The following is a 24,039-nucleotide window of genomic DNA, read 5'->3' as shown; positions in this document are numbered from 1 at the left end:
AGCATTTTACAATAGACAAGTGGGCCATGGAGGTTATAACATTGGGCTACACCATCCACTTTACGTCCCTTCATCCCTCCCACCCCCATTTCCCCATTCCTCTTCAGGGATCCATCTCATGAGACTGAACTGAGTCAAGAGGTACACTTTTCTCCTTTGTTTAGGAACAGTAAAATTGGTCCCATCCCCTCACAGGGGAAAAGGGTTTTATTCAAAGTATTTTCTCGTGCCATAAAAGGAGAGACTATGAAGACTGTTCTTAGATCTAAGACAACTGAACAAATTTGTAAAATCTCATAAGTACAGGATGGTGACTCCGGCAGCTATAATCCCTTCAATAGAGACAGGAGATTAGTTTCTGGCCTTCAACCTACAGGATGCCTATTTCTATATAGAGACTTCCTTTCAGCCTCTCTTTGGCTGCAGTGATGTTCTCAAAGGTTCTATCAGTAGTAGCTGCTTGCCTTCAACAAGAAGCAATTTTAGTCTTCCCATATCTCGACGACAGGGTTCTCAAGAACTGATCTTACGCTGCAGTATTAACTTCCACCCAGACAGCTCTCTCTCTTTCAGGAATTGGGTCTCCAGCTAAACGTAAAAAAATCCATGCTAACCCCTGAAAGAGAATACAATTCACAGTAGCATATTTGGATTTTTTGGCAGCCAGGGCCTTCCTTTCCACATACAGATTCATAATTTTGGCAAACCTGATTGGGACAATTCAAGGAACCTCCCATGCTACAGTAAGAAATGTTTGCAGCTCCTGGGTCATATGGCAGCTTTCACCTTTGTAACTGTGCTTGCAAGTCTATACCTCTGCTGCTTTCAGGGCTTGTTCACAACGATCTATTCCTCCACCAGAGATAACGTGGACAAACAGTTACAGTTCCCCTCCAGGTGAAGAATTCCCTAGACAGGTGGAAAAAATCCATCCAATGTCTGTGTGGGTGTCCCTTTCATCTGACCAGCTCCAACAATATCTGAGACAACAGACACATAACTGTTAGGGTGGGTTGAACACCTCAATACCCTCGCAATTCAGGGTAGATGGGCACCTCAGGAAGCCAGTCTCCACATCAACCTGTTGGAACTCAGAGCAGTCAGGCATGTCTGCCTTCCTGGTGCTCATAGGTACAGAGTGCCTCTTGGTACTGAGACCTGCTCAGTCACTGGACTCCCATCTGTCCCCAGTATTGCCCGATTCACTGCCTTTTTCGCCTGGGGCACCTCCACTAGATGATGTTGAGGACGATAATGGAAACTTCCCTTGAGTCTCTTCTCTCTTGGTGCAGGGCTTTCCTACCCAGCCGTTTGAGAACCCATTCTCTGATATCCACAGACGGAGAGAGGCATTTCAGGGAAGACATCACAGCTGGTGGGAACAACTTTGGATGATACTCCCCATCCCCCGTACGACCCCTCCCACAATAGCAATACCTGGGACCCCTGGGTGGCATACTGACAAAAAATTTCCAAGGCATCTCGATGCACATTTTGAAGATCCACAGTTTATTGCACAGGGTGAATAACCTCATCATCTTTGGGTAGTGTCCTTAGGATTGCTCCAGTTCAGGTGACTCCTACAGAGTATCACCATAAGGGGGCATGAACTTCAGAAGCAAGTCCAAGACTGTACAGTAGAACCCATCAGGATAAGAGACATACAGTCCCCTCCACCACAGCCCATTCCTCAGCAGGAGGCGGCATTCTAGGAGCAGAAAGCTAGGGCAGAGGAGGAAAAACTACCATTCCTTGTCATCAGAAGTTGTGGCAGTTTTGCCTCCACCCCTGCCTAGGGCCAGTGATTTCCCACCATTTCAGGACCTCATAAAATGGTTGGCAGACACTCTGCAGATACCACTTAAAGAAGTCAAGGAATCAAAAAAATGGTTACTCACCTTCTCATAACTGTTGTTCTTCGAGATGTATTGCTCATATCCATCCCAGTTAGGTGTGTGCGTGCTGCGTGCACAGTTGTCGGAAAGTTTTTCCCCTAGCAGCACCCATCGGGTCAACTCTGGGGCCCCCTGGAGTGGCACTTCCATAGCGCTCAATATATGACCCTGCCGACCCAGCGCCTCCTCAGTTCTTTCTTGTCGGCTACTCCAATAGAGGGGAAGGCAGGGGGGTCTGGAATAGAAGTGAGCAACACATCTCAAAGAACAACAGTTACAAGAAGGTGAGTAACCATTTTTTCTTCTTCGACTGCTTGCTCATGTTGATTCCAGTTAGGTATCTCCCAAGCCCTACTTTGGAGGTGGGGTCGGAGTTATGGAACAACAGACTGGAGCACTGCTCTGCTAAGGCTGCATTGTCTCTAGCGTGCTGGGTTATGGCGTAGTGAGCGGCAGATGTGTGCACCGAGGATCATGTTGTCGCCCTGCAGATTTCTTGAATTGGCACCTGGGCCAGGAACGCTGTCGATGAGGCTTGTGCCCTCGTAGAATGGGCCATGAGAGCCGGAGCTGGAACGTTGGCTAATTCATAGCAGGTGCGGATGCAGGAGGTGATCCACGATGAGATCCTCTGTGGCAAGACCGGGAGACCTTTCATATGGTCAGCCACTGCCACAAATACTGTTTTGACTTCCGGAACAGCTTCATGTGTTCGATGTAAAAAGCGAGTGCCTGTCAAATGTCCAGAGAGTGGTGCCTTTCCTCTTGGCTGCTCGCATGAGGTTTAGGGTAGAACACAGGCAGGAAAATATCCTGGTTGGAGCGAAATTGGAACACAACTTTTGGAAGAAAAGCCGGGGGAGGCCTAAGCTGCACCTTGTCCTTGAAGAAGACCGTGTATGGAGGGTCAGAGGTGAGGGGCTTAAATTCTGAGACCCTCCTTGCCCAAGTAATGGCAACTAGAAAGGCAACCTTCCATGATAGATACAGGAGCGAGCAGGTTGCCAATGGTTCAAACGGAGGTCCCATCAGTTTGGAACTAACCAGGTTGAGATCCCATGCAGGGATCAGCTGCCGAACCTGTGGGTACAGATGCTCCAGGCATGGGGTTGGCGAAGATGGAGCATCCGGCTGCTCCCGGTTGGAATGCAGAGATAGCTGCCAGTTGCACATTGATGGAACAAACAGCCAGACCTTGCTGCTTGAGGTGTAACAGGTACTCCAGGATGACAGGAATGGGGGCCTGCAACGTCCTAAACCTTTTCCACTTTGCCAGATAGGTGGCCCTAGTGGAGGGCTTCCTGCTACTGTGGAGAACTTCCCTGACCGACTCCGAGCACATGAGCTCCATGGGGTTTAGCCATGAAGCTTCCAGGCCATAAAGTGGAGAGACTGGAGGTCTGGGCAACTAAGGCGTCCTGGATGATTAGGTCCAGGAACAGTGGCAACATGATCAGAATGTCCATCGAAAGGTCCATGGATATGTGGAAGTAAGCATCCTTGAGGTCGAGGGCGGCCAACCAGTCTCCTGGATCGAGAGACAGAATAATTGAGTTCAAGGAGACCATGCAGAACTTCAACTTCTTCATGAATCTGTTGAGGCCTCGTAGATCGAGGATGGGTCTGAGACCCCCTTTGGCTTTCGGAATTAGGAAATAGCCGGAGTAGAATCCCTTGCCCCTTAGCTCCTGAGGTACCTCCTCCACTGCCCCTGCGGCGAGGAGCGTCTGCACCTCCTGTACAAGGAAATGCTCATGAGAGGGGTCACTGAAGAGGGACAGGGACATGGGGAAGGGAGGAAGGGAAGGAGTAGAATTGGAGAGAATAGCCCACTTCTACCATGCAAAGAACCCAGCGGTCCAATGTTATTTGGGACCAAGCATGGTAGAAATGGGGTAGACTGTTCAGGAAATGGGTGAGGAGCCGGTCCATCGTCTGGTACGTCGTCCCGGGCACACCTTCAAAAGGCCTGATTAGAGACCAAAGAAGTGCGCATCTGGCCCTGGTTGGACGAGGGCTGGGACTGCTTGTGCCTATCGTTCCTACCGCGCTTCCTAGAGAAGTCCTGTCTAGGACGTGGCAGGTAGGGGCATTGAGAGGGCTGCGGCTTAAAGTGTTTCCACTGAGTAGCCAGAGTATGGACCCCAGCGATTTCAGCATAGCCCTCAAGTCTTTAAGGCTATGTAGCCTAGAGTCAGTCTGCTCTGCAAACTGGCCCGCTCCCTCCAGGACCTGCCATTTGATGGTCTGGTGCACCTCAGGTGGCAGCCCCGAGGCCTGCAGCCATGAGTTATGCCTCATGGCGATACCAGAGGACAAGGTGCATGCTGCTGAGTCCACAGCGTCCAGTGAGGCCTGTAACAAGGTCCATGCCACTGCCTTACCCTCCACAGCTATAGCCCCAAACTCCTCTCTGGACTCCGCAGGTACCAACTCTCTGAACTTCAGGATGGAGTTCCAGGAGTTAAAGCTGTACCTGCTCAGGATTGTCTGCTAGTTAGCAATCCTGAGCTGCAAACCCCAGTAGAGTAGACCTTCCGGCCAAAAAGGTCTAGTCTTTTAGAGTCCTGGACTTGGGGTAGGGCCTTGCTGCCCCTGCCTCTCTCATTCGTTCACCGCCACCACCACCAATGAGCAGGGCTGCGGGTGCGTATAGAGGTACTCATAACCCTTAGAGGGGATGAAGTATTTCCTTTCAATGCCCTTCGCAGTCAGAGGAATAGAGGCTGGGGTCTGCCACAAGGTCTTGGTGTTGGCCTGAATGGTCTTAATAAGGGGAAGAGCCACCCTTGATGGACCTTCCGGGGCCAGGATGTCCACCATCAGATCCTGCAGCTCTACCACCTCCTCAGCTTGCAGGCCCATATTACGCGCCACCCTGTGCAGCAGGTCCTGGTAGGCACGGTTGTCTATGGGGGGGCAGCCCTGAGGTGGAGGTCCCCACAACTGCCTCGTTCAGGGAGTACGATGAGGAGGCTAAAGGGTGTGGGGGGACAGGTTCGTCCTGACCCTCCTGATCCCTTGGGGCATCCTGCCCTGCCTCCTGTGCTGAGTCGACTACCCCAGGATCCACTATGGGAGCGAGAGTCGGCTCCGGGGAAGGTAGGGTGGCTAGTGTTACCTCAGCACCCGTAGGAGTGGGGAAGCTGGCCAAAGCTATCGGCACCCTGGGCTCGGATACCGCAGACTAGGAGCCCTTAGATATGGTGCCCTGGGCCTAGTGGTATACCCAGTGGGTCCAAAATGGTCACTGCGCTGGTCCCTGCTTCTGCCCTGCACCCACGTCAGGCCTCCTATGGACCGGTGGCTGGATGACTGGTGTCGGGAGTGGTCAGGAACCGGTGCTGTGACGGGGAGCAGTGCCGAGAGTGGGAGCATTGATGCAAGTCCAACCGGAGTGCTCCACACTGACAAACTCTGCCCTGGGTCTTGCCGCCCCAATGTAGTCTGCGGTGTCAGTGCCGCCTCCATAAGGAGCTATTTTAAGCAAAAGTCCTGCTCCTTTTTAATTCTGGGATGGAACTCTTTGCAAATCTTGCACCAGTCCGTCTCGTGCGCCTCCCCCAGACACTTGAGACGAGTCGTGGGGGTCGCCCGTTGGCATGGGCTTGTGGCAAGACTTGCAGGGCTTGAAACCTTTGGATTGAGGCATGCCCCGAGCCCCAAGGGGAGAACAGAAAGATGGGGTGGGGGGGAAGAACCCCCACTCCTAAACTAACTACAAACTACAGACATTATGAAAACTGGAGTACTTGTGGCACCTTAGAGACTAACAAATTAAAGTACTCCTGTTCTTTTTGCGGATACAGACTAACACGGCTGCTACTCTGAAACTTGTCATTATGAAAACCACAACTATTAACAACTATACACAAAGTTAGAAGAATAAGCCAAGTACTGGCAAAAGCAAGCCACTGCAGTACCAACAACCGTCACTGGCGGTAAGAAGGAACTGAGGAAGCGCCAGGTCGGCAGAGTCATATATTGAGCACCATGTAGGCGCCACTCCAGGGGGCTCCACAGCCAAACCCGCTGGGTGCTGCTAGGGGAAAAACTTTCTGATGACTGTGCATGCGTCACGCATACACCTAACTGGAATCAACACAAGCAAGCACTTAAAGAAGAACACAAGTTACTGGACATTCTGCAGTCAGCAACACCAACCAAAATTGTGCTACCTATCAGAGAGGTGCTTTCATATCTGGCAGAGACTGTTCGGCAGACTTCAGCAACAGTAAAACCAACTTGCAAATGGGCTGATAAAAAATATGTCCCCACCAAGGGCTCTGAATTTTTATTTCCTCACTCGCCACCGAATTCTCAGAATATCAGAACGGCCATACTGGGTCAGACCAAATGTCCATCTAACCCAGTATCGTGTCTTACGACAGTGGTCAGTGCCAGGTGCCCAGAGGGAATGAACAGAACAGGTAAGCAAGTGAACCATCCCCTGTCGCCCATTCCCGGCTTCTGGCAAACAGAGGCTAGGAACACCATCCCTGTCCACTCTGGCTAATAGCCATTGATGGACTTATCTTCCAGGAACTTATCTAGTTCTTTTTTGAACCCTGACATAGTGTTGGTCTTCACAACATCCTCTGGCAAAGAGTTCCACAGGTTGACTGTATTGTGTGGAGAAATACTTCCTTGTGATTGTTTTAAACCTGCTGCCTATTTCATCTGGTTACCCCTAGTTCTGCTGTTAGGGAAGTGTTATTTACTCCTCATATTTACTTTCTCCACACCAGTCATGATTTTATAGACCTCAATCATATTCCTCCCCTTAGTCATCTCTTTTCCAAGCCGATATGTCTTCTTAACGATTCCCATCATTCTGTTAGCTTCTTTGACTGCCGCTGCACATTGAGTGGATGTTTTCAGAGAACTGTCCACAATGACTCCAAGATCTTTCTTGAGTGGTAACAGCTAATCTAGACCCCATTGTTTTAGATGTATTGTTGGAATTATGTTTTCCAATGTGCATTATTTTGCATTTATTAACATTGAATTTCATCTGCCATTTTGTTGCTCAGTCATCCAGTCTTGTGAGAGCCCTGTGTAACTCTCTGCAGTCTGATTTGGACTTAACAATTTTGAATAGTTTTGTATCATCTGCAAATTTTGCCTCCTCACTGTTTATCCCTTTTTCCAGATCATTTATGAATATGCTGAATAGTACTGGTCTCAGTACAGACCGTTGGGGGACACCACTATTTATCTCTGTCCGTTCTGAAAACTGACCATTTATTCTTACCCTTTGTTTCCTGTCTTTTAACCAGTTACTGATCCATGAGAAGGCCTTGCCTCTTATCCTATGATAAGCCAACTTTGCTTAAGATTCAGGGTCCTTGTCAAAGGCTTTCTGAAAATCTGAGTACACTATATCCACTGGATCCCCCTTGTCCACATGCTTGTTGAACTGAATCATTAGGCATGATTTTCCTTTACAAAAGCCATGTTGACTCTTCCCCAACAAATCGTGTTCATATATGTGTCTGATAATTCTTTTCTTTACTATAGTTTCAACCAGTTTGCTAGGTACTGAAGTTAGGCTTACTGGCCTGTACTTGCCTGGATCACCTCTGGACCCCTTTTTAAAAATTGATGTCACATTAGCTGTCCTCCAGTCATCTGGTACAGAAGCTCATAGACTTTAAGGTCAGAAGGGACCATTATGAACTTCTAGTCTGACCTCCTGCACAACGCAAACCACAGAATCTCACCCACCCACTCCTGTAACAAACCCCTGACCTATGTCTAAGCTATTGAAGTCCTCAACTTGTGGTTTAAAGACTTCAAAGTGCAGAGAATCCTCCAGCAAGTGACTCATGCCCCACGTTGCAGAGGAAGGCGAAAAAACCCTATGGCCTCTGCCAATCTGCCCTGGAGGAAAATTCCTTCCTAACCCCAAATATGGCGATCAGCTAAACCCTGAGCATGTGGGCAAGACTCACCAACCACCTAACTGTCTTGCTGTGGATGCTGTGAATGAGATGGGTTGGCAGCAATTCTTGAGGGCTACCCTGCTATGCCAAGGATCAGAAGTTACTGGATCTCTTTTGGCAAAAGTGTACTTGTCCACCACCTTGCAGTTCTGGATTGCAAACTTTCAGGTGACCATGGCCAAATATAACTTTACTAATTACAACAAGCTCATGGCCTTCATTGAAGATCTGTCACATGACTGCAGGGAGCAATTCCAGTCTATTGTTGCAGAGAGTCAGCTGTTTTGGATGGTTATCGAGGAGAACCTATTATCATCATGGATGCATGTCTTCTCGAATGGTGGTTGATGCATGAAGGGACATATGAATCTTTAGTGCATCTGGCACTAAATTTATGACTAAACTCCTTGGGGGACAATTGTATGTCTCCTGTTCTGTCTTACCCACATTCTGCCATGTATTTCATGTTATAGCAGTCTCAGATGATGACATGCTGTTCGTTGTAAGAACACTTTCATGGCAGATTTGACAAAACGCAAAGGAGGTACCAATGTGAGATTTCTAAAGATAGCTACATCACTCGACCCAAGGTTTAAGAATCTGAAGTGCCTTCCAAAATCTGAGAGGGACGAGTGCATGCTTTCAGAAGTCTTCAAAGAGCAACACTCGGATGCAGAAACTACAGAACCCGAACCACCAAAAAAGAAAATCAACCTTCTGCTGGTGGCATCTGACTGACTCAGATGATTAACCTGGCTGTTACAACAGTTATTTCTCTTTGCCATGAGTATTTTCTTTTACTTGACCTTCTAGAAGTATTAAGGCAGTTTTTATAGATAAGGCTTTCTTCTGAAAGGATAACCACTTGAATTGACTTTTATGTTTAATAACCCAACTTCAATAATCTGTTTTAAACCATGCAACTGGTGAATAGCTATCTGTATGCCACTACCCTTCTAACGTTTATAACCTTGTGGCACCCTCCATTTGTACATTCAAACTTTTTTTCACTCAAGAATTCTGATTCCATTTAGAAAGTCAATGAGGTGCAGTAGAGGAACAATCTGGTTTCACTTGAATTTGAGATGGTAATGGTCCACTGATTAGATCTCCCCAAGTTCATGGAACTTTTTTTGCAAAATAGCAAACATTAAATTTAAGTTAATATGTAACTAAGTATCTTGATACTTGATGCAGACTTAGTATAATCTTTCCATGTTATTATCTAGATACACCTCTACCTCAATATAATGCTGTCCTCAGGAGCCAAAAAATCTTACCATGTTATAGGTGAAACCACGTTATATTGAACTTGCTTTGATCCACCGGCGTGCGCAGCCTCTCCCCCCCCGGAGCACTGCTTTACCGCGTTATATCCAAATTCGTGTTATATTGGGTCGTGCTATATTGAGGTAGCGGTGTACATATTTTAAAATGCATGAGATCTTTTACAAATCGAGTACAAATATGTTATTTTATTCTCTCCTGTTTATAATACATTATGAATTGTCAAGAAAATAAAAAGATTTGAGTATAGTAGTGCTTGGATATTGAGTTTTACTTTTTCATATATAAACACAGTGGGTATGTGCAAAATTGCTTATCAGCAGATGCAACAGTTGCATCTGTATTTTTTTAACTTTGGACCTGAATATCTGAAGATATATTGTGCAAGGCTGGCTTTGTAATTTTGGGTGATATCACACTTATTCTTAGATCCTGTTCCCTATACACAACAAACCATGGGCATTAACATCATTAGTTATATGCATTATCTGCACCACATATATAGTAGTACGCACTAAGCACAAATATTATAGCAGTTATATAGCCTAAATTGGCCTACACCTTTACTATAATTGTGTTCTCTTATGCTAAGTGCCCCCATAACACCTTGCATTAGTTGAAGTAAGATTTGACTTAAGTAGATAGGAAAATTGTCAGTATCAGGACATATTATTTTACTATAGCAATAGTTAGGGATTTATTCTCACAGGCCAGTACTGCAGTGTTCCAAAAGAAGAGGACAAGACGTGATTGTTCTACCCTTGTACAAACCAAGAAGTTGACTTCACACCCCTTGCTACTTGGAATGCATGCGTTAAGAACAAAGAGATAAGGGGTACACCATGGTACCAGAAAAAAAGATAGAAAGCTGATTGGTTAAATCTAGTTTCACATGACATATACAGTACCATTTACTTGTAAACAGGTAAAGTATAAAAAGGTGGCTTTAGGGATGTAACTTTGGGAACACACCTTCTATATAAGGTGAATGTTACCATGTTGCATGAGACGGCTTCCCTGAGATTGGTATCACATAGAACCTTTTTCCTGTGCTGCTATTATTGGTTTATAGCAATACACCTAACTGACACTGGTTATTTGGTCTCTTAAGTATATTTCATAAACTGTACAGTCAATTGCTCGATCATACATTGGTTCTTTATCAACTATAGGCATCTGCAACCCATTGTGTAAATATGGGTTAAAAACAAGGACATTTGAGTTAGGAGAAGAGCATAGGAAAGACTTTTATTACTTTTACCCTTTTCAAAATAGCACTTTGGAGTCTGCCTTTCTTTTAAAAATAAAATAAAAAGTAAATGGGTTGTAGAATGCAGTATTAGCATTGTGCTCTTGAAAGGATTTAAGAAAAATAGTTTTGAACATTTGGGGAATGGGAAGTGATTCAGTTTTGCTTTGATAATTTCACAGGACCTAATTCTACAACTTTTGTATTGAGTAGCACTTACTGTGAATAAGGTTGCAGAAGCAGACCCATAAATATCAGATAGAAGCAGTATCACTTGCATCAAATATCAGAACATGAATTGAATCTAACAGAAGACCACACATTATGGCAATACAAGGAAAACCTCCGTACTCATATTATAATTAAGAGATGGGACTGGATACCAAAGACTAGCAGTTATTAACCAATTTAAAAAACAAACAGACAAGCACAGAGAGAGAAACTTAGAAAGTAAAAATACCTCACAGAAATAAAAACAGAGAGAGGTGTTCTCTACTGTCTCCAAGTAGTAGTGCTATAATTCAGTTTTTGGTAACTGGTTATTATCACAAAATTAGTAACCTTGAATTTTGATATGCTTTGTTACATAATTTGTGCAGGATCTTCCCAATAATATGATTCATCAATTGGCCATTAAGTCTCTCCCTCAAGAATGGCTCTGGTGTGAAACCTGGTGTAACGATGAATCCAAGAAAAAGGCTAAAACAATTGATTTGGTAAGTCAATTAAGAGTTGATGAAACTGTCATTTTATTAACCTGAGTTTCTTCAATTTTCACAAGATATGAAATTTAGCTCTGTACTCATATACAAGACCCTGTCAGTTCTGATGGCTACCGGTTTTACTATCACCCACTGAGTGACATGGAGGCAGCTGTGCTGGAAAGTTCTGGAACACAAATTACCCTTGTATAAGTGGCTGAAGCCCAGTAATATGCCTCCTTTCCTCTCAGAGCAGCTTACAGGAATAGCTCTTTTCCCAATTTTTTGCTTAATTTGCAGTTTCAGCTTTGGAGGTTGCTGGACTGTACTGGATAATAGCAAGCTCTTTTCCCCACTGTCCTATATAGTTTCCCTCTCCTTCCCCTATCCTCAGGCAAACAATAGAACTATGGTAAGGTGTTTGAAGGGTTGGTAAGTGTGCTTGGTCCCTGTGTGCCAGTATTACACTCCCTTTGTAGCAGAGAAAGGCTCAGCCTCCTTTTGAGGAGTATGGGCAGTGAGCCTTTAATACTCAGTCAGCCTCAGTAGTACAGATAGGTTGGGGATATAAGAAGAGACTTGTTAGGCATAATTTGAGGGAGATATTCCATATTGGGGAAAAGAGTAGGAAAAAAAATATTTTTCTGGAACATTGATTTTAAACAATAGCAATTTATTGGGAACTATGTAAGGATTTGGAATGTTGGATTAAGTTCTGGAGAGATGAATTGGTGGGCAGAATTCAGGTCAAATGATGAAAAGAACTTGATAGATATATGAATGATTTCATAATTTATCATATGAGTATTACTTTAACTTATGGGGGCGGTATGCGTGCATGTATACAACATACTATGAAAAGTGTGTGTAGAGAAGGGCTTGGAGGAGGGAGAGAATGTTCCTTACCTGTAACTTATTTCTGAAGGCATATGTTTAGCAGTCTTGACCCACCGTGATCTCAGATTATAGAGCCAGCCATAGTTGTTCTGAAGAATAATCATCATTCTGTGTCTGTTACCAAAGGTTTATTGTGTATATTTTATAGCTTTCCTAGCATTTTTGCTTTTATTAGAGTAAGCTATTGTGAGGAGAATTGATTGGTGGGCTCTTCTACCTCCTGGAAATCAGCTGTAACCACTTCTAGGATTACTTATAGAGTTGGATGGAACATTTCTGTCAACGAAATTTTGCCAAAGAATTAGGCAGAGGCAGAAGTTGTGAATATTTTTTCCATTATTTGACCATCTGTAATTATCAGACATAATATTTCAGAGAATAGAAATGTACAAGAAGTGACCAAATGTTTATTCCCTAACACTATGAAAGTAAAAAAGATGCCATACAACTCTATGCTTAGTTCATACCTTCCTGGGAATAGATGAGTTTTTGTTTGAGAGAGATTATTTATGCCTTACCTTATATAAATTAAATCAACATGAGTAACGCCTTGGGTTTATTTTGCTGATCCTTCTTCCCTTGTACCATCATGTAAGTATCAGTTCATTATTCTTCAGCTTTTTCCAATCCAAAGATCACAAAGTGGCCAGGGGAATATATATATATTTTTTTTAAGTCTTGTGTTGCTCTGGCCTATATATCTAAAGCATTAGAGTTCTTTTTAAATCAGTTTGAGTTAATTTACCAGTCTGACGGTGTGGTCTTTTTCCTTTTATCATTACTTCCATCTACCTTTACTTCCTAAATCCCTTTGCCCAGCTAATCAATGTCTTTTGCAGGCTCCACTAAAAGAGTCTCATAGACCTAGATAGAGAGACAGAGATCTCAGTTATCAGTATATTTCTAATACTTGGCAATTCCTGAAGTAGCATTCCCAAGCTTACAGTACCCCTGGGCACTTGACAAAATATTTGATTATCTCTTCAAAGAGGAACCCAATAGAAATGAAAAGTATTTCAATTAAAAATGGTTTAAATAACTATCAGATTTTGGTTTATAGACCATTTCATTCTGTATGTTGCCCTTTAAGTGATTTGTAACGCTAACAAAATAGCTAATTAGGCATAAGGTAATTGAGAGAGATGAATGATTATATAGGAGACTGAAGACATTCCTACGGGCTAGTGACAGATGGTCCTGTTTATCAAATATAAAGAATGTTACCCCGATGTTTAGAATGATTAAAGGAGTAGTGACTGGAAAGTATGGTAAATAATAGTTCTATTGTGTTCTGCTGTACTGCAAAATATTAATAGGTGGATTTTTTGCCAATTTGCATAATTGTTTATTTAATTTCTTTAAAACTTTCAAAATTTGTTTTGGCATAGTTTGTTTCCCAGTGAATTTATAGTCCACATTGATTTCAAAAGGGATACATAGTGAAACACTCATTGTTGTCCTAGTCTTTAAATTTGTAGCTAGTTTTTAGCAGTGTTCTGTTTAGTGACCTGTTGTTTTTCCATCACTAATGCTGAAGAGAATAGTTGTGTTTACTTAGAATGGTTGGTGTTTTTTCGAGAGTGATATATTTTATACTTGCAGTGCAATAACCCCAAAACCAAAGAACCCAAACTAAAGGCTGCATTGAGAATAGTCCCAGAATGGGTTCAGTATGACTCTGAAATACAAAAGCTAATAAAGCAAATTGAAAAAGGGAAGAAAAACTTGACTCAGTCTTCTCAAAAAGGTAAGAGAATAAAATTTTTCACATGCATGTTTATCTTATTTCTCACTAGTAATTTAAGCAAAGATTGGGGCTAGTATACATATGTATTGTGCCTTGAGTCATTCTCCCTACTCTTGAGGAAGTTGTGTACATTGTATTAGTTACATGATGCCTTTGTGCCTAAAAACTACATTGAAAAGATAAAATCCCGGCCTTATTGAGGTCAGTGGCAAAATTTACTTTGACTTCAGTAGGGATAGGACTTCATCCAAAATGTTTAACTTTGTGGTGTCCTCAAAACTAAAACTTATTTGGGCAGCAATGATAGCCCAGTTTGAAATTTACTTCATAATCACTTGATTGTTCGTTTTATTCTCTAGAAAACATTTCTTGATACTATCTCTGGTGTAAATTCTATAGTATCTCAAAATACAGATTAATGAACAGAGTCAACTTTGTAAATATATTATGAAGTGAGAGAGATCAAATTACACATAAAAAATTTAAAAGAAAATAATTAAGGTTGCAAAGTCAAGCAGTCAAAAGTTAGGACATGCTTGTGCAATTTTAATTTGGCCCCATTGTTTATATGCATTATAGTATTTTTTTATTACATGATAATTTTGTATTTTTCAACACTACCCACGCCTCATGCAGTGAACAGATTTCTTGGTGCTTGCTTATTAGCAACTGTTTAATATTTTGTTTTATCCTTACTGTTCAATATGTGGACCCAGGTCTTATTCACTGCACATAATTCAAACCCTGATCTGAAGACAGCATTATTAATTTCCTCCTGGGCTTTTCTGTGGTGTCCATTACTGTAATATCTGAGTGCTTCAGAAATATTAATATTTTTTTTCACAACTCCTTTGTGAGGTAAGGGGATGCTATTATCCCCATTTTATAGATGGGGAACAGAGACACAGAGAAATTAAGTTCAAAAGTATCTGCTAATTTTGGATGTCCAGTTTGGGAGACCTGGGATCAAGTTTTTCAGAGTAGTTAGCATTATATAGGACTCTATATATTCAAGTACAGCTCCCATTGACTGCAGTTGCAGCTGTGAGTAGTCAGCACTCTGCAAGTCAGACCCTAGGGTTTCAAGTTGGGTACCTAGAAAATGAGGAACACACAATTAGTGACAACCTGTGAAAAGTTGGGTTCAAGTGACTTACCTTGCATCACATAGAAACTCTGTAGCAGAGGTAGGGATAGAATCTAGTTCCCCTCGGCAGAATTCAGGTGCCTGAACCACACCACCATCTTTTCTCTTCCTGCAGTTCCCTACCTCATTCGCTACACACCTTCCAAGTTCTGCAAGAAATGAGGCAGGGGCTTTACAGACAGCAGTCATCTTTGCTCCACAACACTGATTCATACCCATCATGTGCACTGAATGTGAAAAAAACAGTATGTGATCATTAATATAGGGCTTCTGTTTTTCAGGGTTTTTTATTTCATTGGGGGGTTATTTTTAGCAATTTTTGCTTTTTATGTAGAGGTCCAAAAAATCAGGGTGGGGAAGGGGCTTTTTTATGTATTATAATGTATATTATATACATTACTCATTACATTATATATTATTTTGTCATGTTCTTAATGCACTTTAACATAATACTGTTTAAAATAGCACTATGTTAAAACTCACTAGGGAACCATTACTGCTTACCAGTAAGGTCTACACTGACCAACTAATGCACCATGCATTACCACACTTTAGAAGCAACACCCCATAGTCCACATTATTGCTCCGTGTAGACAAGCCCTTAGATACAAGTAATCATTTCTGGTGTTTTTGCAGTGTTTATGGGATAAACACTTTTTTTGTTGTCGGGATTGTTTTGTCAGTGTTTATTAGTTAAAACTGAAAATCAGAAGTCCTAATCATAATGCATATGCTACAAGGGGACCGGGATAAGGTTACGTGTGCAACTTTAATATTGCTTTTTCCTAACTTTTGAGTTCTCGACTTTGCAACCTTAATAATCTTTTCACATAGTTTTTATATGTAATTTCTTAGCTTTCTAAAAAAGCAAACTGAAAAAAAACCCCAGAAATAATTCTTAGAGTGATTCTGCTCATACACATTCCACTGTAGGTGTAGGTGCACCCAATGCACTTGAGTCGGAGATTTTTGCCAGCCGTACCAGCAGGCAGCACGTAGACCTCTGCTGTCCTTGTTCGCCAAGATGACAGTATAAAGGGGCATGACTGCAGCCTCCTTGTCAGTTGGAGAGTTGGAACTCCCTGATGCGCTTGAGCTTTGGTTAGCTAGCCTTTAGGTGACATTTTTGTTTATTCTTGTAGCTAAATTTAATAATATTTTAGTGTAGTAAGTAAGTTAGTGAATTTATCTGGGATTTTACTGTGCAGAAATTCCCAAATTTCAAACAATGTGCCACATACAGGCCTATGATCTCTGTTAATAACAGGAACAAAAGTTCCCTAATCTGCTTAGGCGAGGGACATGTGAAGAACAAATATCCTATTTGTACCTCCTTCCCAAAAAGAACAAGAGGGATTTCCGCCTTAAAGTACATCTTCCTTAGAAGGTGATGCATCACTCTTCAGAGCCCAACCCTGACCATGAGAGGATAGACTGAGTTTATTCACAAGGAGTGCCCACCTGACTGCCTCAGCATATAAACCAAAATCTGGTGAGAAACATTGCTCATCATCTTCTCTCAAAGTGCACAAAACTCTTCTCACTCTCAAAGACTGCTACACTTTTCACGTCTCATTCTTCCTCTCAGAAGAAAGCTCTGACGAAGTCTTCCAGTGCCAAGTTGAGGTCTGGTCATAAGCCCTGATGCTCACTGGTACTGTCCAAGGCAGCACCAGCAGGACCATCAAGACTAATGTCTTCACCCCACTACCATCAACTCCAGTACCACCAGTGTTAGCATTCAAGCACTTCTGCTGTTGGTGCCACAGGCATTCTTTATGGCAAAAGACCTTCTGTCTCTCCCTCTCCCAGACTCTTTGTTGCATTGTGCAGTTCTAGTCTCAATGGCCTCAACTTTACCATTACTGCCGGCACTGGCATCTTCACTTACCACCACAGTTCCAGTAGTTCCGTCCACTTTCTCGATGGATATTATTTTGGTTCCATTGACTCATCTGTCTGCATTTGGACTGCCTCATCCATCAGCACCATTAGATCCTTTGTCAACTTTTGGTACTCAAGGGATATCACTGGGTGTTCCCAGGGCTGAGACCTCCTCTGATGCCTACAGGGACTGCTCCACAATTTACTGAGGATAGTTATATTTCCTCCTTTTTGAATTCAGATCATGATAGACCCATATCATATACCAAGTCCCGCAGAAAGAATCCAAGTATTTCTTTATGTATGCCATCCCAGACTCGTCTGCAGCAAGCCGTTCTCACTAGATTTTGGTGGCTTCAAAACAGGCAGGATTAAAGGGCAACCCGTTATGGTTTAACATAATTAACATTGGATTTGTGAGTACATCAAGCTTTGCTAAAGTCCAGCAAACATCTTTCTTCCAGCTAGAATATCAGCCCACTCCACGAAGGCGCATGCCACTGCATCTGCCTTTTTGAGCAACATTTCTATAGTGAACATTTGCAAAGCAGCAATGTGGTTATCTGTACAAACCTTCTCCAGACACTGTGGTGTTACTCAGGCTTCCTGAGACTACGCCAACTTCATTACTTCAGTGCTGGAGTCTCTTTTCAAGTAGTCCAAAGCCACCTACAGTAGAATGTACAGGAGCAGCCCTAGCCCTTTCGTTGGCCAGGGCAGAAAACATTTTCACCCTCCCTATCCTCTGCCCCACTCCCCACCCCCCAAGCAAAAAACAGAATTTAAAAAAGACTGGTGGGACAGCATCCCTTTGAAGTTGGTGCTCAGGCAACCGCTCCTGAAACTGATCCTGGGAATGTAAATTGCACAATCACTCCAAGGAGAAATCAGTTAGTTACGTGTACAGTAACTATTGTACTTCAAGATAAGCTGTCCACATATAAATACCACACACCCCTACTGGCACCATTACTACCATCTTCCCTGCAACTTTGGATTTAGCTTACTGGCAGTGCTAAGAAACGGAGAGGAAGGCAGCATTCACACCCCTTTAAACGCTCGACTTGGCGCATGAGTATAGCAGGGGTACACTCACCACCTGCTGGTATGGCTGGCAAAAGTTTCCAACTCGAGTGCATTGGGTGCACATACACCTGCATTGGAGTGTATACATGTACAGCACAACTCAAAGAACAACAGATATTGTACATGTAAGTAACCATTTTCTAGAGTGTGGCATCATATTGACACCCACATGGTTCATCGGCATGGTTGGATTCTTTAAAATCACTGTGCAGACCTCTGCCACTTGAGCTAAGAGACTAACTGATAGCAGCAGTTGGTTATCACCCTCCATATGGATCATCATTACAGGGAGATGAGACACATGCTTTGCCAGTGGTTTTCACAGATATTTGCTGACATCACAGGAATTCTGAGACTCAGAAATCTTGGGTTCCATTCCAGGCTCTAGAGGAGTGTGTTCTCTAGTGGGCACACTTCTTCCACCTTTTCCCCCGCAAGTTTGAGCCCTTCCTTCAACCATGTTTCCTGTCCACAGACTTCCAGCCCCCTGTCCCTGACCCTTTGTTCAATCTCATTCTCACCGCCCCCTGGTTATTGGTCCCACTTTTTTTGCCCATCCACTGTCAGATCTGCATCTTGGTCCTTCCATAAGAACATAAAGGCCGTACCGGATCAGACCAAAGGTCCATCTAGCCCAGTATCCTGTCTACCGACAGTGGCCAATGCCTTATTCTTAGTCTTAGTCTTATTCTCTATCCCCTTTTTAATGATTCCTAACATCCTGTTCACTTTTTTGACTGCCTCTGCACACTGCATGAACATTTTCAGAGAACTATCCACGATGACTCCAAGATCCTTTTTCCTGACTTCTTGTAGCTAAATTAGCCCCCATCATATTGTATGTATAGCTGGGGTTATTTTTTCCAATGTGCATTACTTTACATTTATCCACATTAAATTTCGTTTGCCATTTTGTTGCCCAATCACTTAGTTTTGTGAGATCTTTTTGAAGTTCTTCACAGTCTGCTTTGGACTTAACTATCTTGAGCAGTTTAGTATCATCTGCAAACTTTGCCACCTCACTGTTTACCCCTTTCTCCAGATCATTTATGAATAAGTTGAATAGGATCGGTCCGAGGACTGACCCTTGGGGAACACCACTAGTTACCCCTCTCCATTCTGAGAATTTACCATTAATTCCTACCCTCTGTTCCCTCTCTTTTAACCAGTTCTCAATCCATGAAAGGACCTTCCCTTTTATCCCATGGCAGCTTAATTTACATAAGAGCCTTTGATGAGGGACCTTGTCAAAGGCTTTCTGGAAATCTAAGTACACCATGTCCACTGGATCCCCCTGGTCCACATGTTTGTTGAAAGAATTCTAATAGATTAATAAGACACAATTTCCCTTTACAGAAACCATGTTGACTATTGCTCAACAGTTTGTTTTTCTATGTGTCGGACAATTTTATTCTTAACTATTGTTTCGACTAATTTGCCCGGTACTGACGTTAGACTTACTGGTCTGTAAGTGCCGGGATCACCTCTAGAGCCCTTTTTAAACACTGGCATTACATTAGCTAACTTCCAGTCATTGGGTACAGAAGCCGATTTAAAGGACAGGTTACAAACCTTAGTTAACAGTTCCGCAACTTCACATTTGAGTTCTTTCAGAACTCTTGGGTGAATGCCATCTGGTCCCGGTGACTTGTTAATGTTAAGTTTATCAATTAATTCCAAAACCACCTCTCGTGACACTTCAGTCCATGACAGTTCCTCAGATTTGTCACCTACAAAAGCCAGCTCAGGTTTGGGAATCTCCTAACATCCTCAGCCATGAAGACTGAAGCAAAGAATCCATTCCCCCACACCTCCTACCTCCCACCCCACTTGTTCCCAGCCTCCTCCTCCACAGCTCCCAGTCTCAGTCTTCTTGCCCAGCCAGTGCAGTATCCCTTTACCCAGCTCCCAATCACAGCCTCCATTTCCCCTCCCTTTGTCCCCAGACCAGCCTCCAAATCCCAGTTTCCATCCTCAGGCTCATTATCCCAATCTGCTGCTCCCACCATCCCTTTGTGCATTCCCATCAGGCAGCTTCCTCGTTGCTGCCTGGAGCCATTGAGAGCATACCAGAGACTATGTCCCTTCTGTCAGTTCCATTGCCCAGGACAGGCCACAGCAGTCCAGCTCTGCAATTGCAGGGCAGTTCCTTGTCATCCCTTGTCTGAAGCATGCCCAGTGCTGATGGAATCTTTGGGGAGTTTAGCTATGGTCGAGCAAGTCTCTACTGAGCATATGCAAACTGCAGGGTTTTTTTAAAAGGCTTATAAACTGGCCAAATTTGGGTGGATTTTCACAAAGATGTCAAGAGACATCTCTCAGACACAAAGGTCACACCCTGCCAAGTTTCAAGTCCCTGCTCCAAAATATAAGAACTCTAAAAAAGTTGCCAACATTTTGAACATTGGCAAAACAGTGTACTTCCCCATGGCTCATTCTTGGAAACAGATTCATTATTTTGGTGAAATTTTCCAAAATTGTTCAGCCTGAGACAGAAATCCAGCATGTTAAATTTCTCCCCAAACAGTTAGTTTGACAAAGTTATAGGCAACTGAAATGGAGTCTTACAATGAGAAGCATTGGGCTACTAGCCCACCTATAACAAAAAATGAAATCACAACGTATTTGGGCTTTAAATTACAAATGCATCTTTGATTTACTTTATGTAACTTTAACTTGGTATAATCTCATTGTTGACAGTTCTCATGAGTAGGAGGCTTGCAATATTTGGTGGAGTGTTTTGTTTGTTTTTCTTTTATGATAGTTATGTGAGAATTTCAACTTTTATTTAAAAAATATTTTAGCCCCACCACCACCACCACCTCCACCCCAGTTGCAGAGAAAAACATGAAAATGTGAACTCTAAAGGCTCAAAAATTAGAAGGCAAATAAATGTACTCTGTTGCTAAATAATACTTAGTTTCTTTGGTCATTTTGATTATTTGTGAATGCTTATGGTCAGTTTTTAGCAGGGTCTAAAAAATGCAGTGACTTTTTAAAAATGTGACCTGACTTTTAGGACTCTGGGAATAAATAAAAAGCCTCCTGAAGATATTGGGGCCTTTTTAACATTTTAGAATGTATTACAGCACTGCTGCTTAAATATGAGCAAATATATATCATTTTTATTTTTTGGTTACAGTTTTTAAACATGATGAACTTTAGCATCATTTCCAAAAAGTAGCTGTGGTGGCACAACTGAATCTTCTACCTGAGATGGAATGGAAGATGTACATACTGCAGAAGCACTATTTTTGAACATTTCATCAATCTATGAAGTCAAACATTTTATAACTAATATGTTGCTTAAAGCATTCAAACAGAATGGGAAGAATAGATAATGTAAGATCAGTATATGAAGATTTTATAGTTTTGTTTTTACCAGGGTCGGTGCGTATTCCTATTTCATTAATTCTCCCCCTCTGCCCCCCAAAGACAGCTGATATATAGGACCTGGTCCTGCATCCCTCCCATAGCCAACACTCCCAGTTTATAAGGAATGCTGGATTGGACCCTTTAAATTTAAGTTATATAGGGATTTTTTTGAGATTGGCTGGTTGTAGTCAATGAATGTTATACACTGTCAGATATTTTAAAGGGATACTTGAAAATAGTTTGCATTGTTTTGATTATCCTATGCATATTCAAACTCTGTAGTATAATGTACATGCATCAGTTTTTTCTCGTATAAGATGTACTGTGTTTCACAAGAAAAAATCACAGAATTGCAAGGGGCAGTTGTAAAACAGTTTATTACTGAAATCTAGAGCTTTGGACCAATCCAAAATATTTAAAATAAATTTCAAAGCTTATAAAACCAAGGATGTAATTTTTAATTTATTGTGCAAGCTTGATGCGCTAGGTTATCTGTTTAAAAAAGTCAACTTACAGCCAGTCACACTTCATTATTTATTTTGTTACATATTAATCCAAAACAAACTCTGTAACAAAAGATATTTTAAAATTTCAGTACAGTCTATTCTTTTATATGTTCACTTCCTTTACCGTATCTGCAATACAGTATTGTAACTGTGTTCCATAATTACTCTGCCTGAAAACAAGATCAGAATGCGTCCAACAGAGAATTAGGAGAGATTTCAGAGACTGGAACAGTGTGCTTGAAAAACAGAATCTATCAGCATTTTAAAAAAAAATTAAACAGCAATAAAAGAACTGTCTTGCATAAGGCCAGATTCTACCCATTGACTTAATAAGTGTAAGAGAAATCGCTGTTTTTCTTGAGATTTTACTTCTGTCCTTTTGCATTCATGTGCACTAATGTTTCACAATGATTTCTTTCTTGGAATTTCAAGTTTCAGATCTCTACTATGAAGCTTTTGTTAAATAAAGAGCTAATGTCCTACATCTTTAAAGCAATTCTTTGTCTCTGTTAGCATTATTCCTTAGCTGGCTGGGAAATTTCTCTTACAAAGCCATAAAAGGTTTATAATTTGCATATAGATTTTTTTTTTGTTCATTTTATATGAAACCCTCTACTCAACATCCCATTTAATTGGATTAAGATTAAATGTTAAGAAAACAGATCAGTTTTCTTTGAGTGTTTAAACGATATCTATTTTCTAAAACAATTTGTTGGAACTATTTAAAAGATTTAGTGGGACAGATTCCTTTTATTTTATGCAGTGTTGCATATGTTTATAGGTGATATTTTACAACTTTACTTTTTCTTTTTCTATTTATGGAAGCATATTTTCAAGAAAAGGCCCACTAATATAAAACCTTCAGTTTGAAATGCTGTTTTGCTTGTAAAATAAAGGGTTCCAATAAATACAGTCACTACTTCTCAAAGACTTCAATAAAGCAGCACTTCAATCATCATAGAATATCATTTTATATTTTATGATACAAGAAACAGGCTGTATATGTTATACAAAATATTAAATATGCCACTGAATTGGCCTAATAAAACAAAATAACTGTGTGATCCTCCAGTGTTTCTCTTTTCCCTATTATTTTGTGTTAAACAATAAATTTAGATGCCAATTACTAGAACCAAAGGAAAAATTGCAGTGATTCTTCAGGGTTTTTTTTTTTTTTTTTTTTTTTTTTAATTTGAAAACCCTGGAGGTGGGGACAACACAGCAATATTTGCAGAATAATGGATTGCCTCTAGGGTAAGATGTAAGAACTTAAAAAACGAGGAGTCCGGTGGCACCTTAAAGACTAACAAATTTATTTGGGCATAAGCTTTCGTGGGTAAAAATCCCACTTTTTCAGATTTTTTTTACCCACGAAAGCTTATGCCCAAATAAATCTGTTAGTCTTTAAGGTGCCACCAGACTCCTCGTTGTTTCTGTGGATGGAGACTAACATGGCTACCCCTCTGATATAAGAACTTAGAGTGAATGAAGAGGGCTCATACCAACCTTAAAATATCTGTACTCTATTAAAATAAAACACCGGCTCTCCATTACTTTCCCAATGTGAAAGGGGTAATATAAAAGAGTGGTTAAGGCTGGGGAGTAGACGCAGTGGTATTGCCCATCAGTGGGCTGCTCAAATGAAGAATTTATATAACCTGTTGGCTGTTATATGTATGTGCATATATTGTTTCTGGGTCTACATCTCATATTAGTTTAGATTTAAAATGACTGTGTTTAACTTTGTTGTTAAAAAGGCAAATAAAGAAACCAGTGAGTAGCTCAGAATATATTGTTTAAATGTGGGTTGTCTATTCAACTGAAAAATGTTTTTCAGTTCTGTTTTTTTAAATTGAGTATAGTTCTCACTTTTAGAGCAAGAAATTCGTTTTTTGCTAACTACCCACAGATGCTAACATTCATTTGTTTCCTGGCTTGTCATGATTTTATCCTTTGATTCAGATTTCAGAGCACAGGAGCAGAAGCTGTGAACCAACTGGTGCTGACATACATAGGAACATAGAAATTGCCATATTGCATCAGATCCTTACGCCGTCTAGTCCAGGGATTCTCAAACTGGGGGTCAGGACCCCTCAGGGGGTCGTGAGCTGTCAGCTTTTACCCTATGCCCCACTTTGCCTCCAGCATTTGTAATGGTGTTAAATATATATAAAATGTTTTTAATTCATAAGGAGGGTCGCATTCAGAGGCTTGCTATGTGAAAGGGGTCACCGGTACAAAAGTTTGAGAACCACTGATCTAGTCCAGTATCCTGTTTCTGATAGAGACTAACCCAGTAATGTAATCAAGAGTAAACTCC

General features: G+C 41.8%; 1 protein-coding gene across 1 annotated transcript in view; it reads left to right on the top strand.

Annotated features, from left to right (window-relative positions):
- Positions 1 to 22,783, top strand: part of UGGT2 (UDP-glucose glycoprotein glucosyltransferase 2) — a 273,428-nt gene extending 250,645 nt beyond the window's left edge. Inside the window, exons 37-39 of the mRNA XM_054012252.1 lie at positions 10,976 to 11,092; positions 13,577 to 13,721; positions 20,981 to 22,783. Coding sequence (XP_053868227.1) covers positions 10,976 to 11,092; positions 13,577 to 13,721; positions 20,981 to 21,003 — 285 coding nt within the window. The 3' untranslated portion in view covers positions 21,004 to 22,783. The remainder of the gene's footprint in view (positions 1 to 10,975; positions 11,093 to 13,576; positions 13,722 to 20,980) is intronic.
- The last annotated feature ends 1,256 nt before the right edge of the window (positions 22,784 to 24,039 follow it).

The sequence above is a fragment of the Malaclemys terrapin genome, chromosome 1 (assembly GCF_027887155.1).
Source record: "Malaclemys terrapin pileata isolate rMalTer1 chromosome 1, rMalTer1.hap1, whole genome shotgun sequence".
NCBI classification, from domain to species: domain Eukaryota; kingdom Metazoa; phylum Chordata; order Testudines; family Emydidae; genus Malaclemys; species Malaclemys terrapin.
This window is presented reverse-complemented; position numbering and strand designations above follow the sequence as displayed.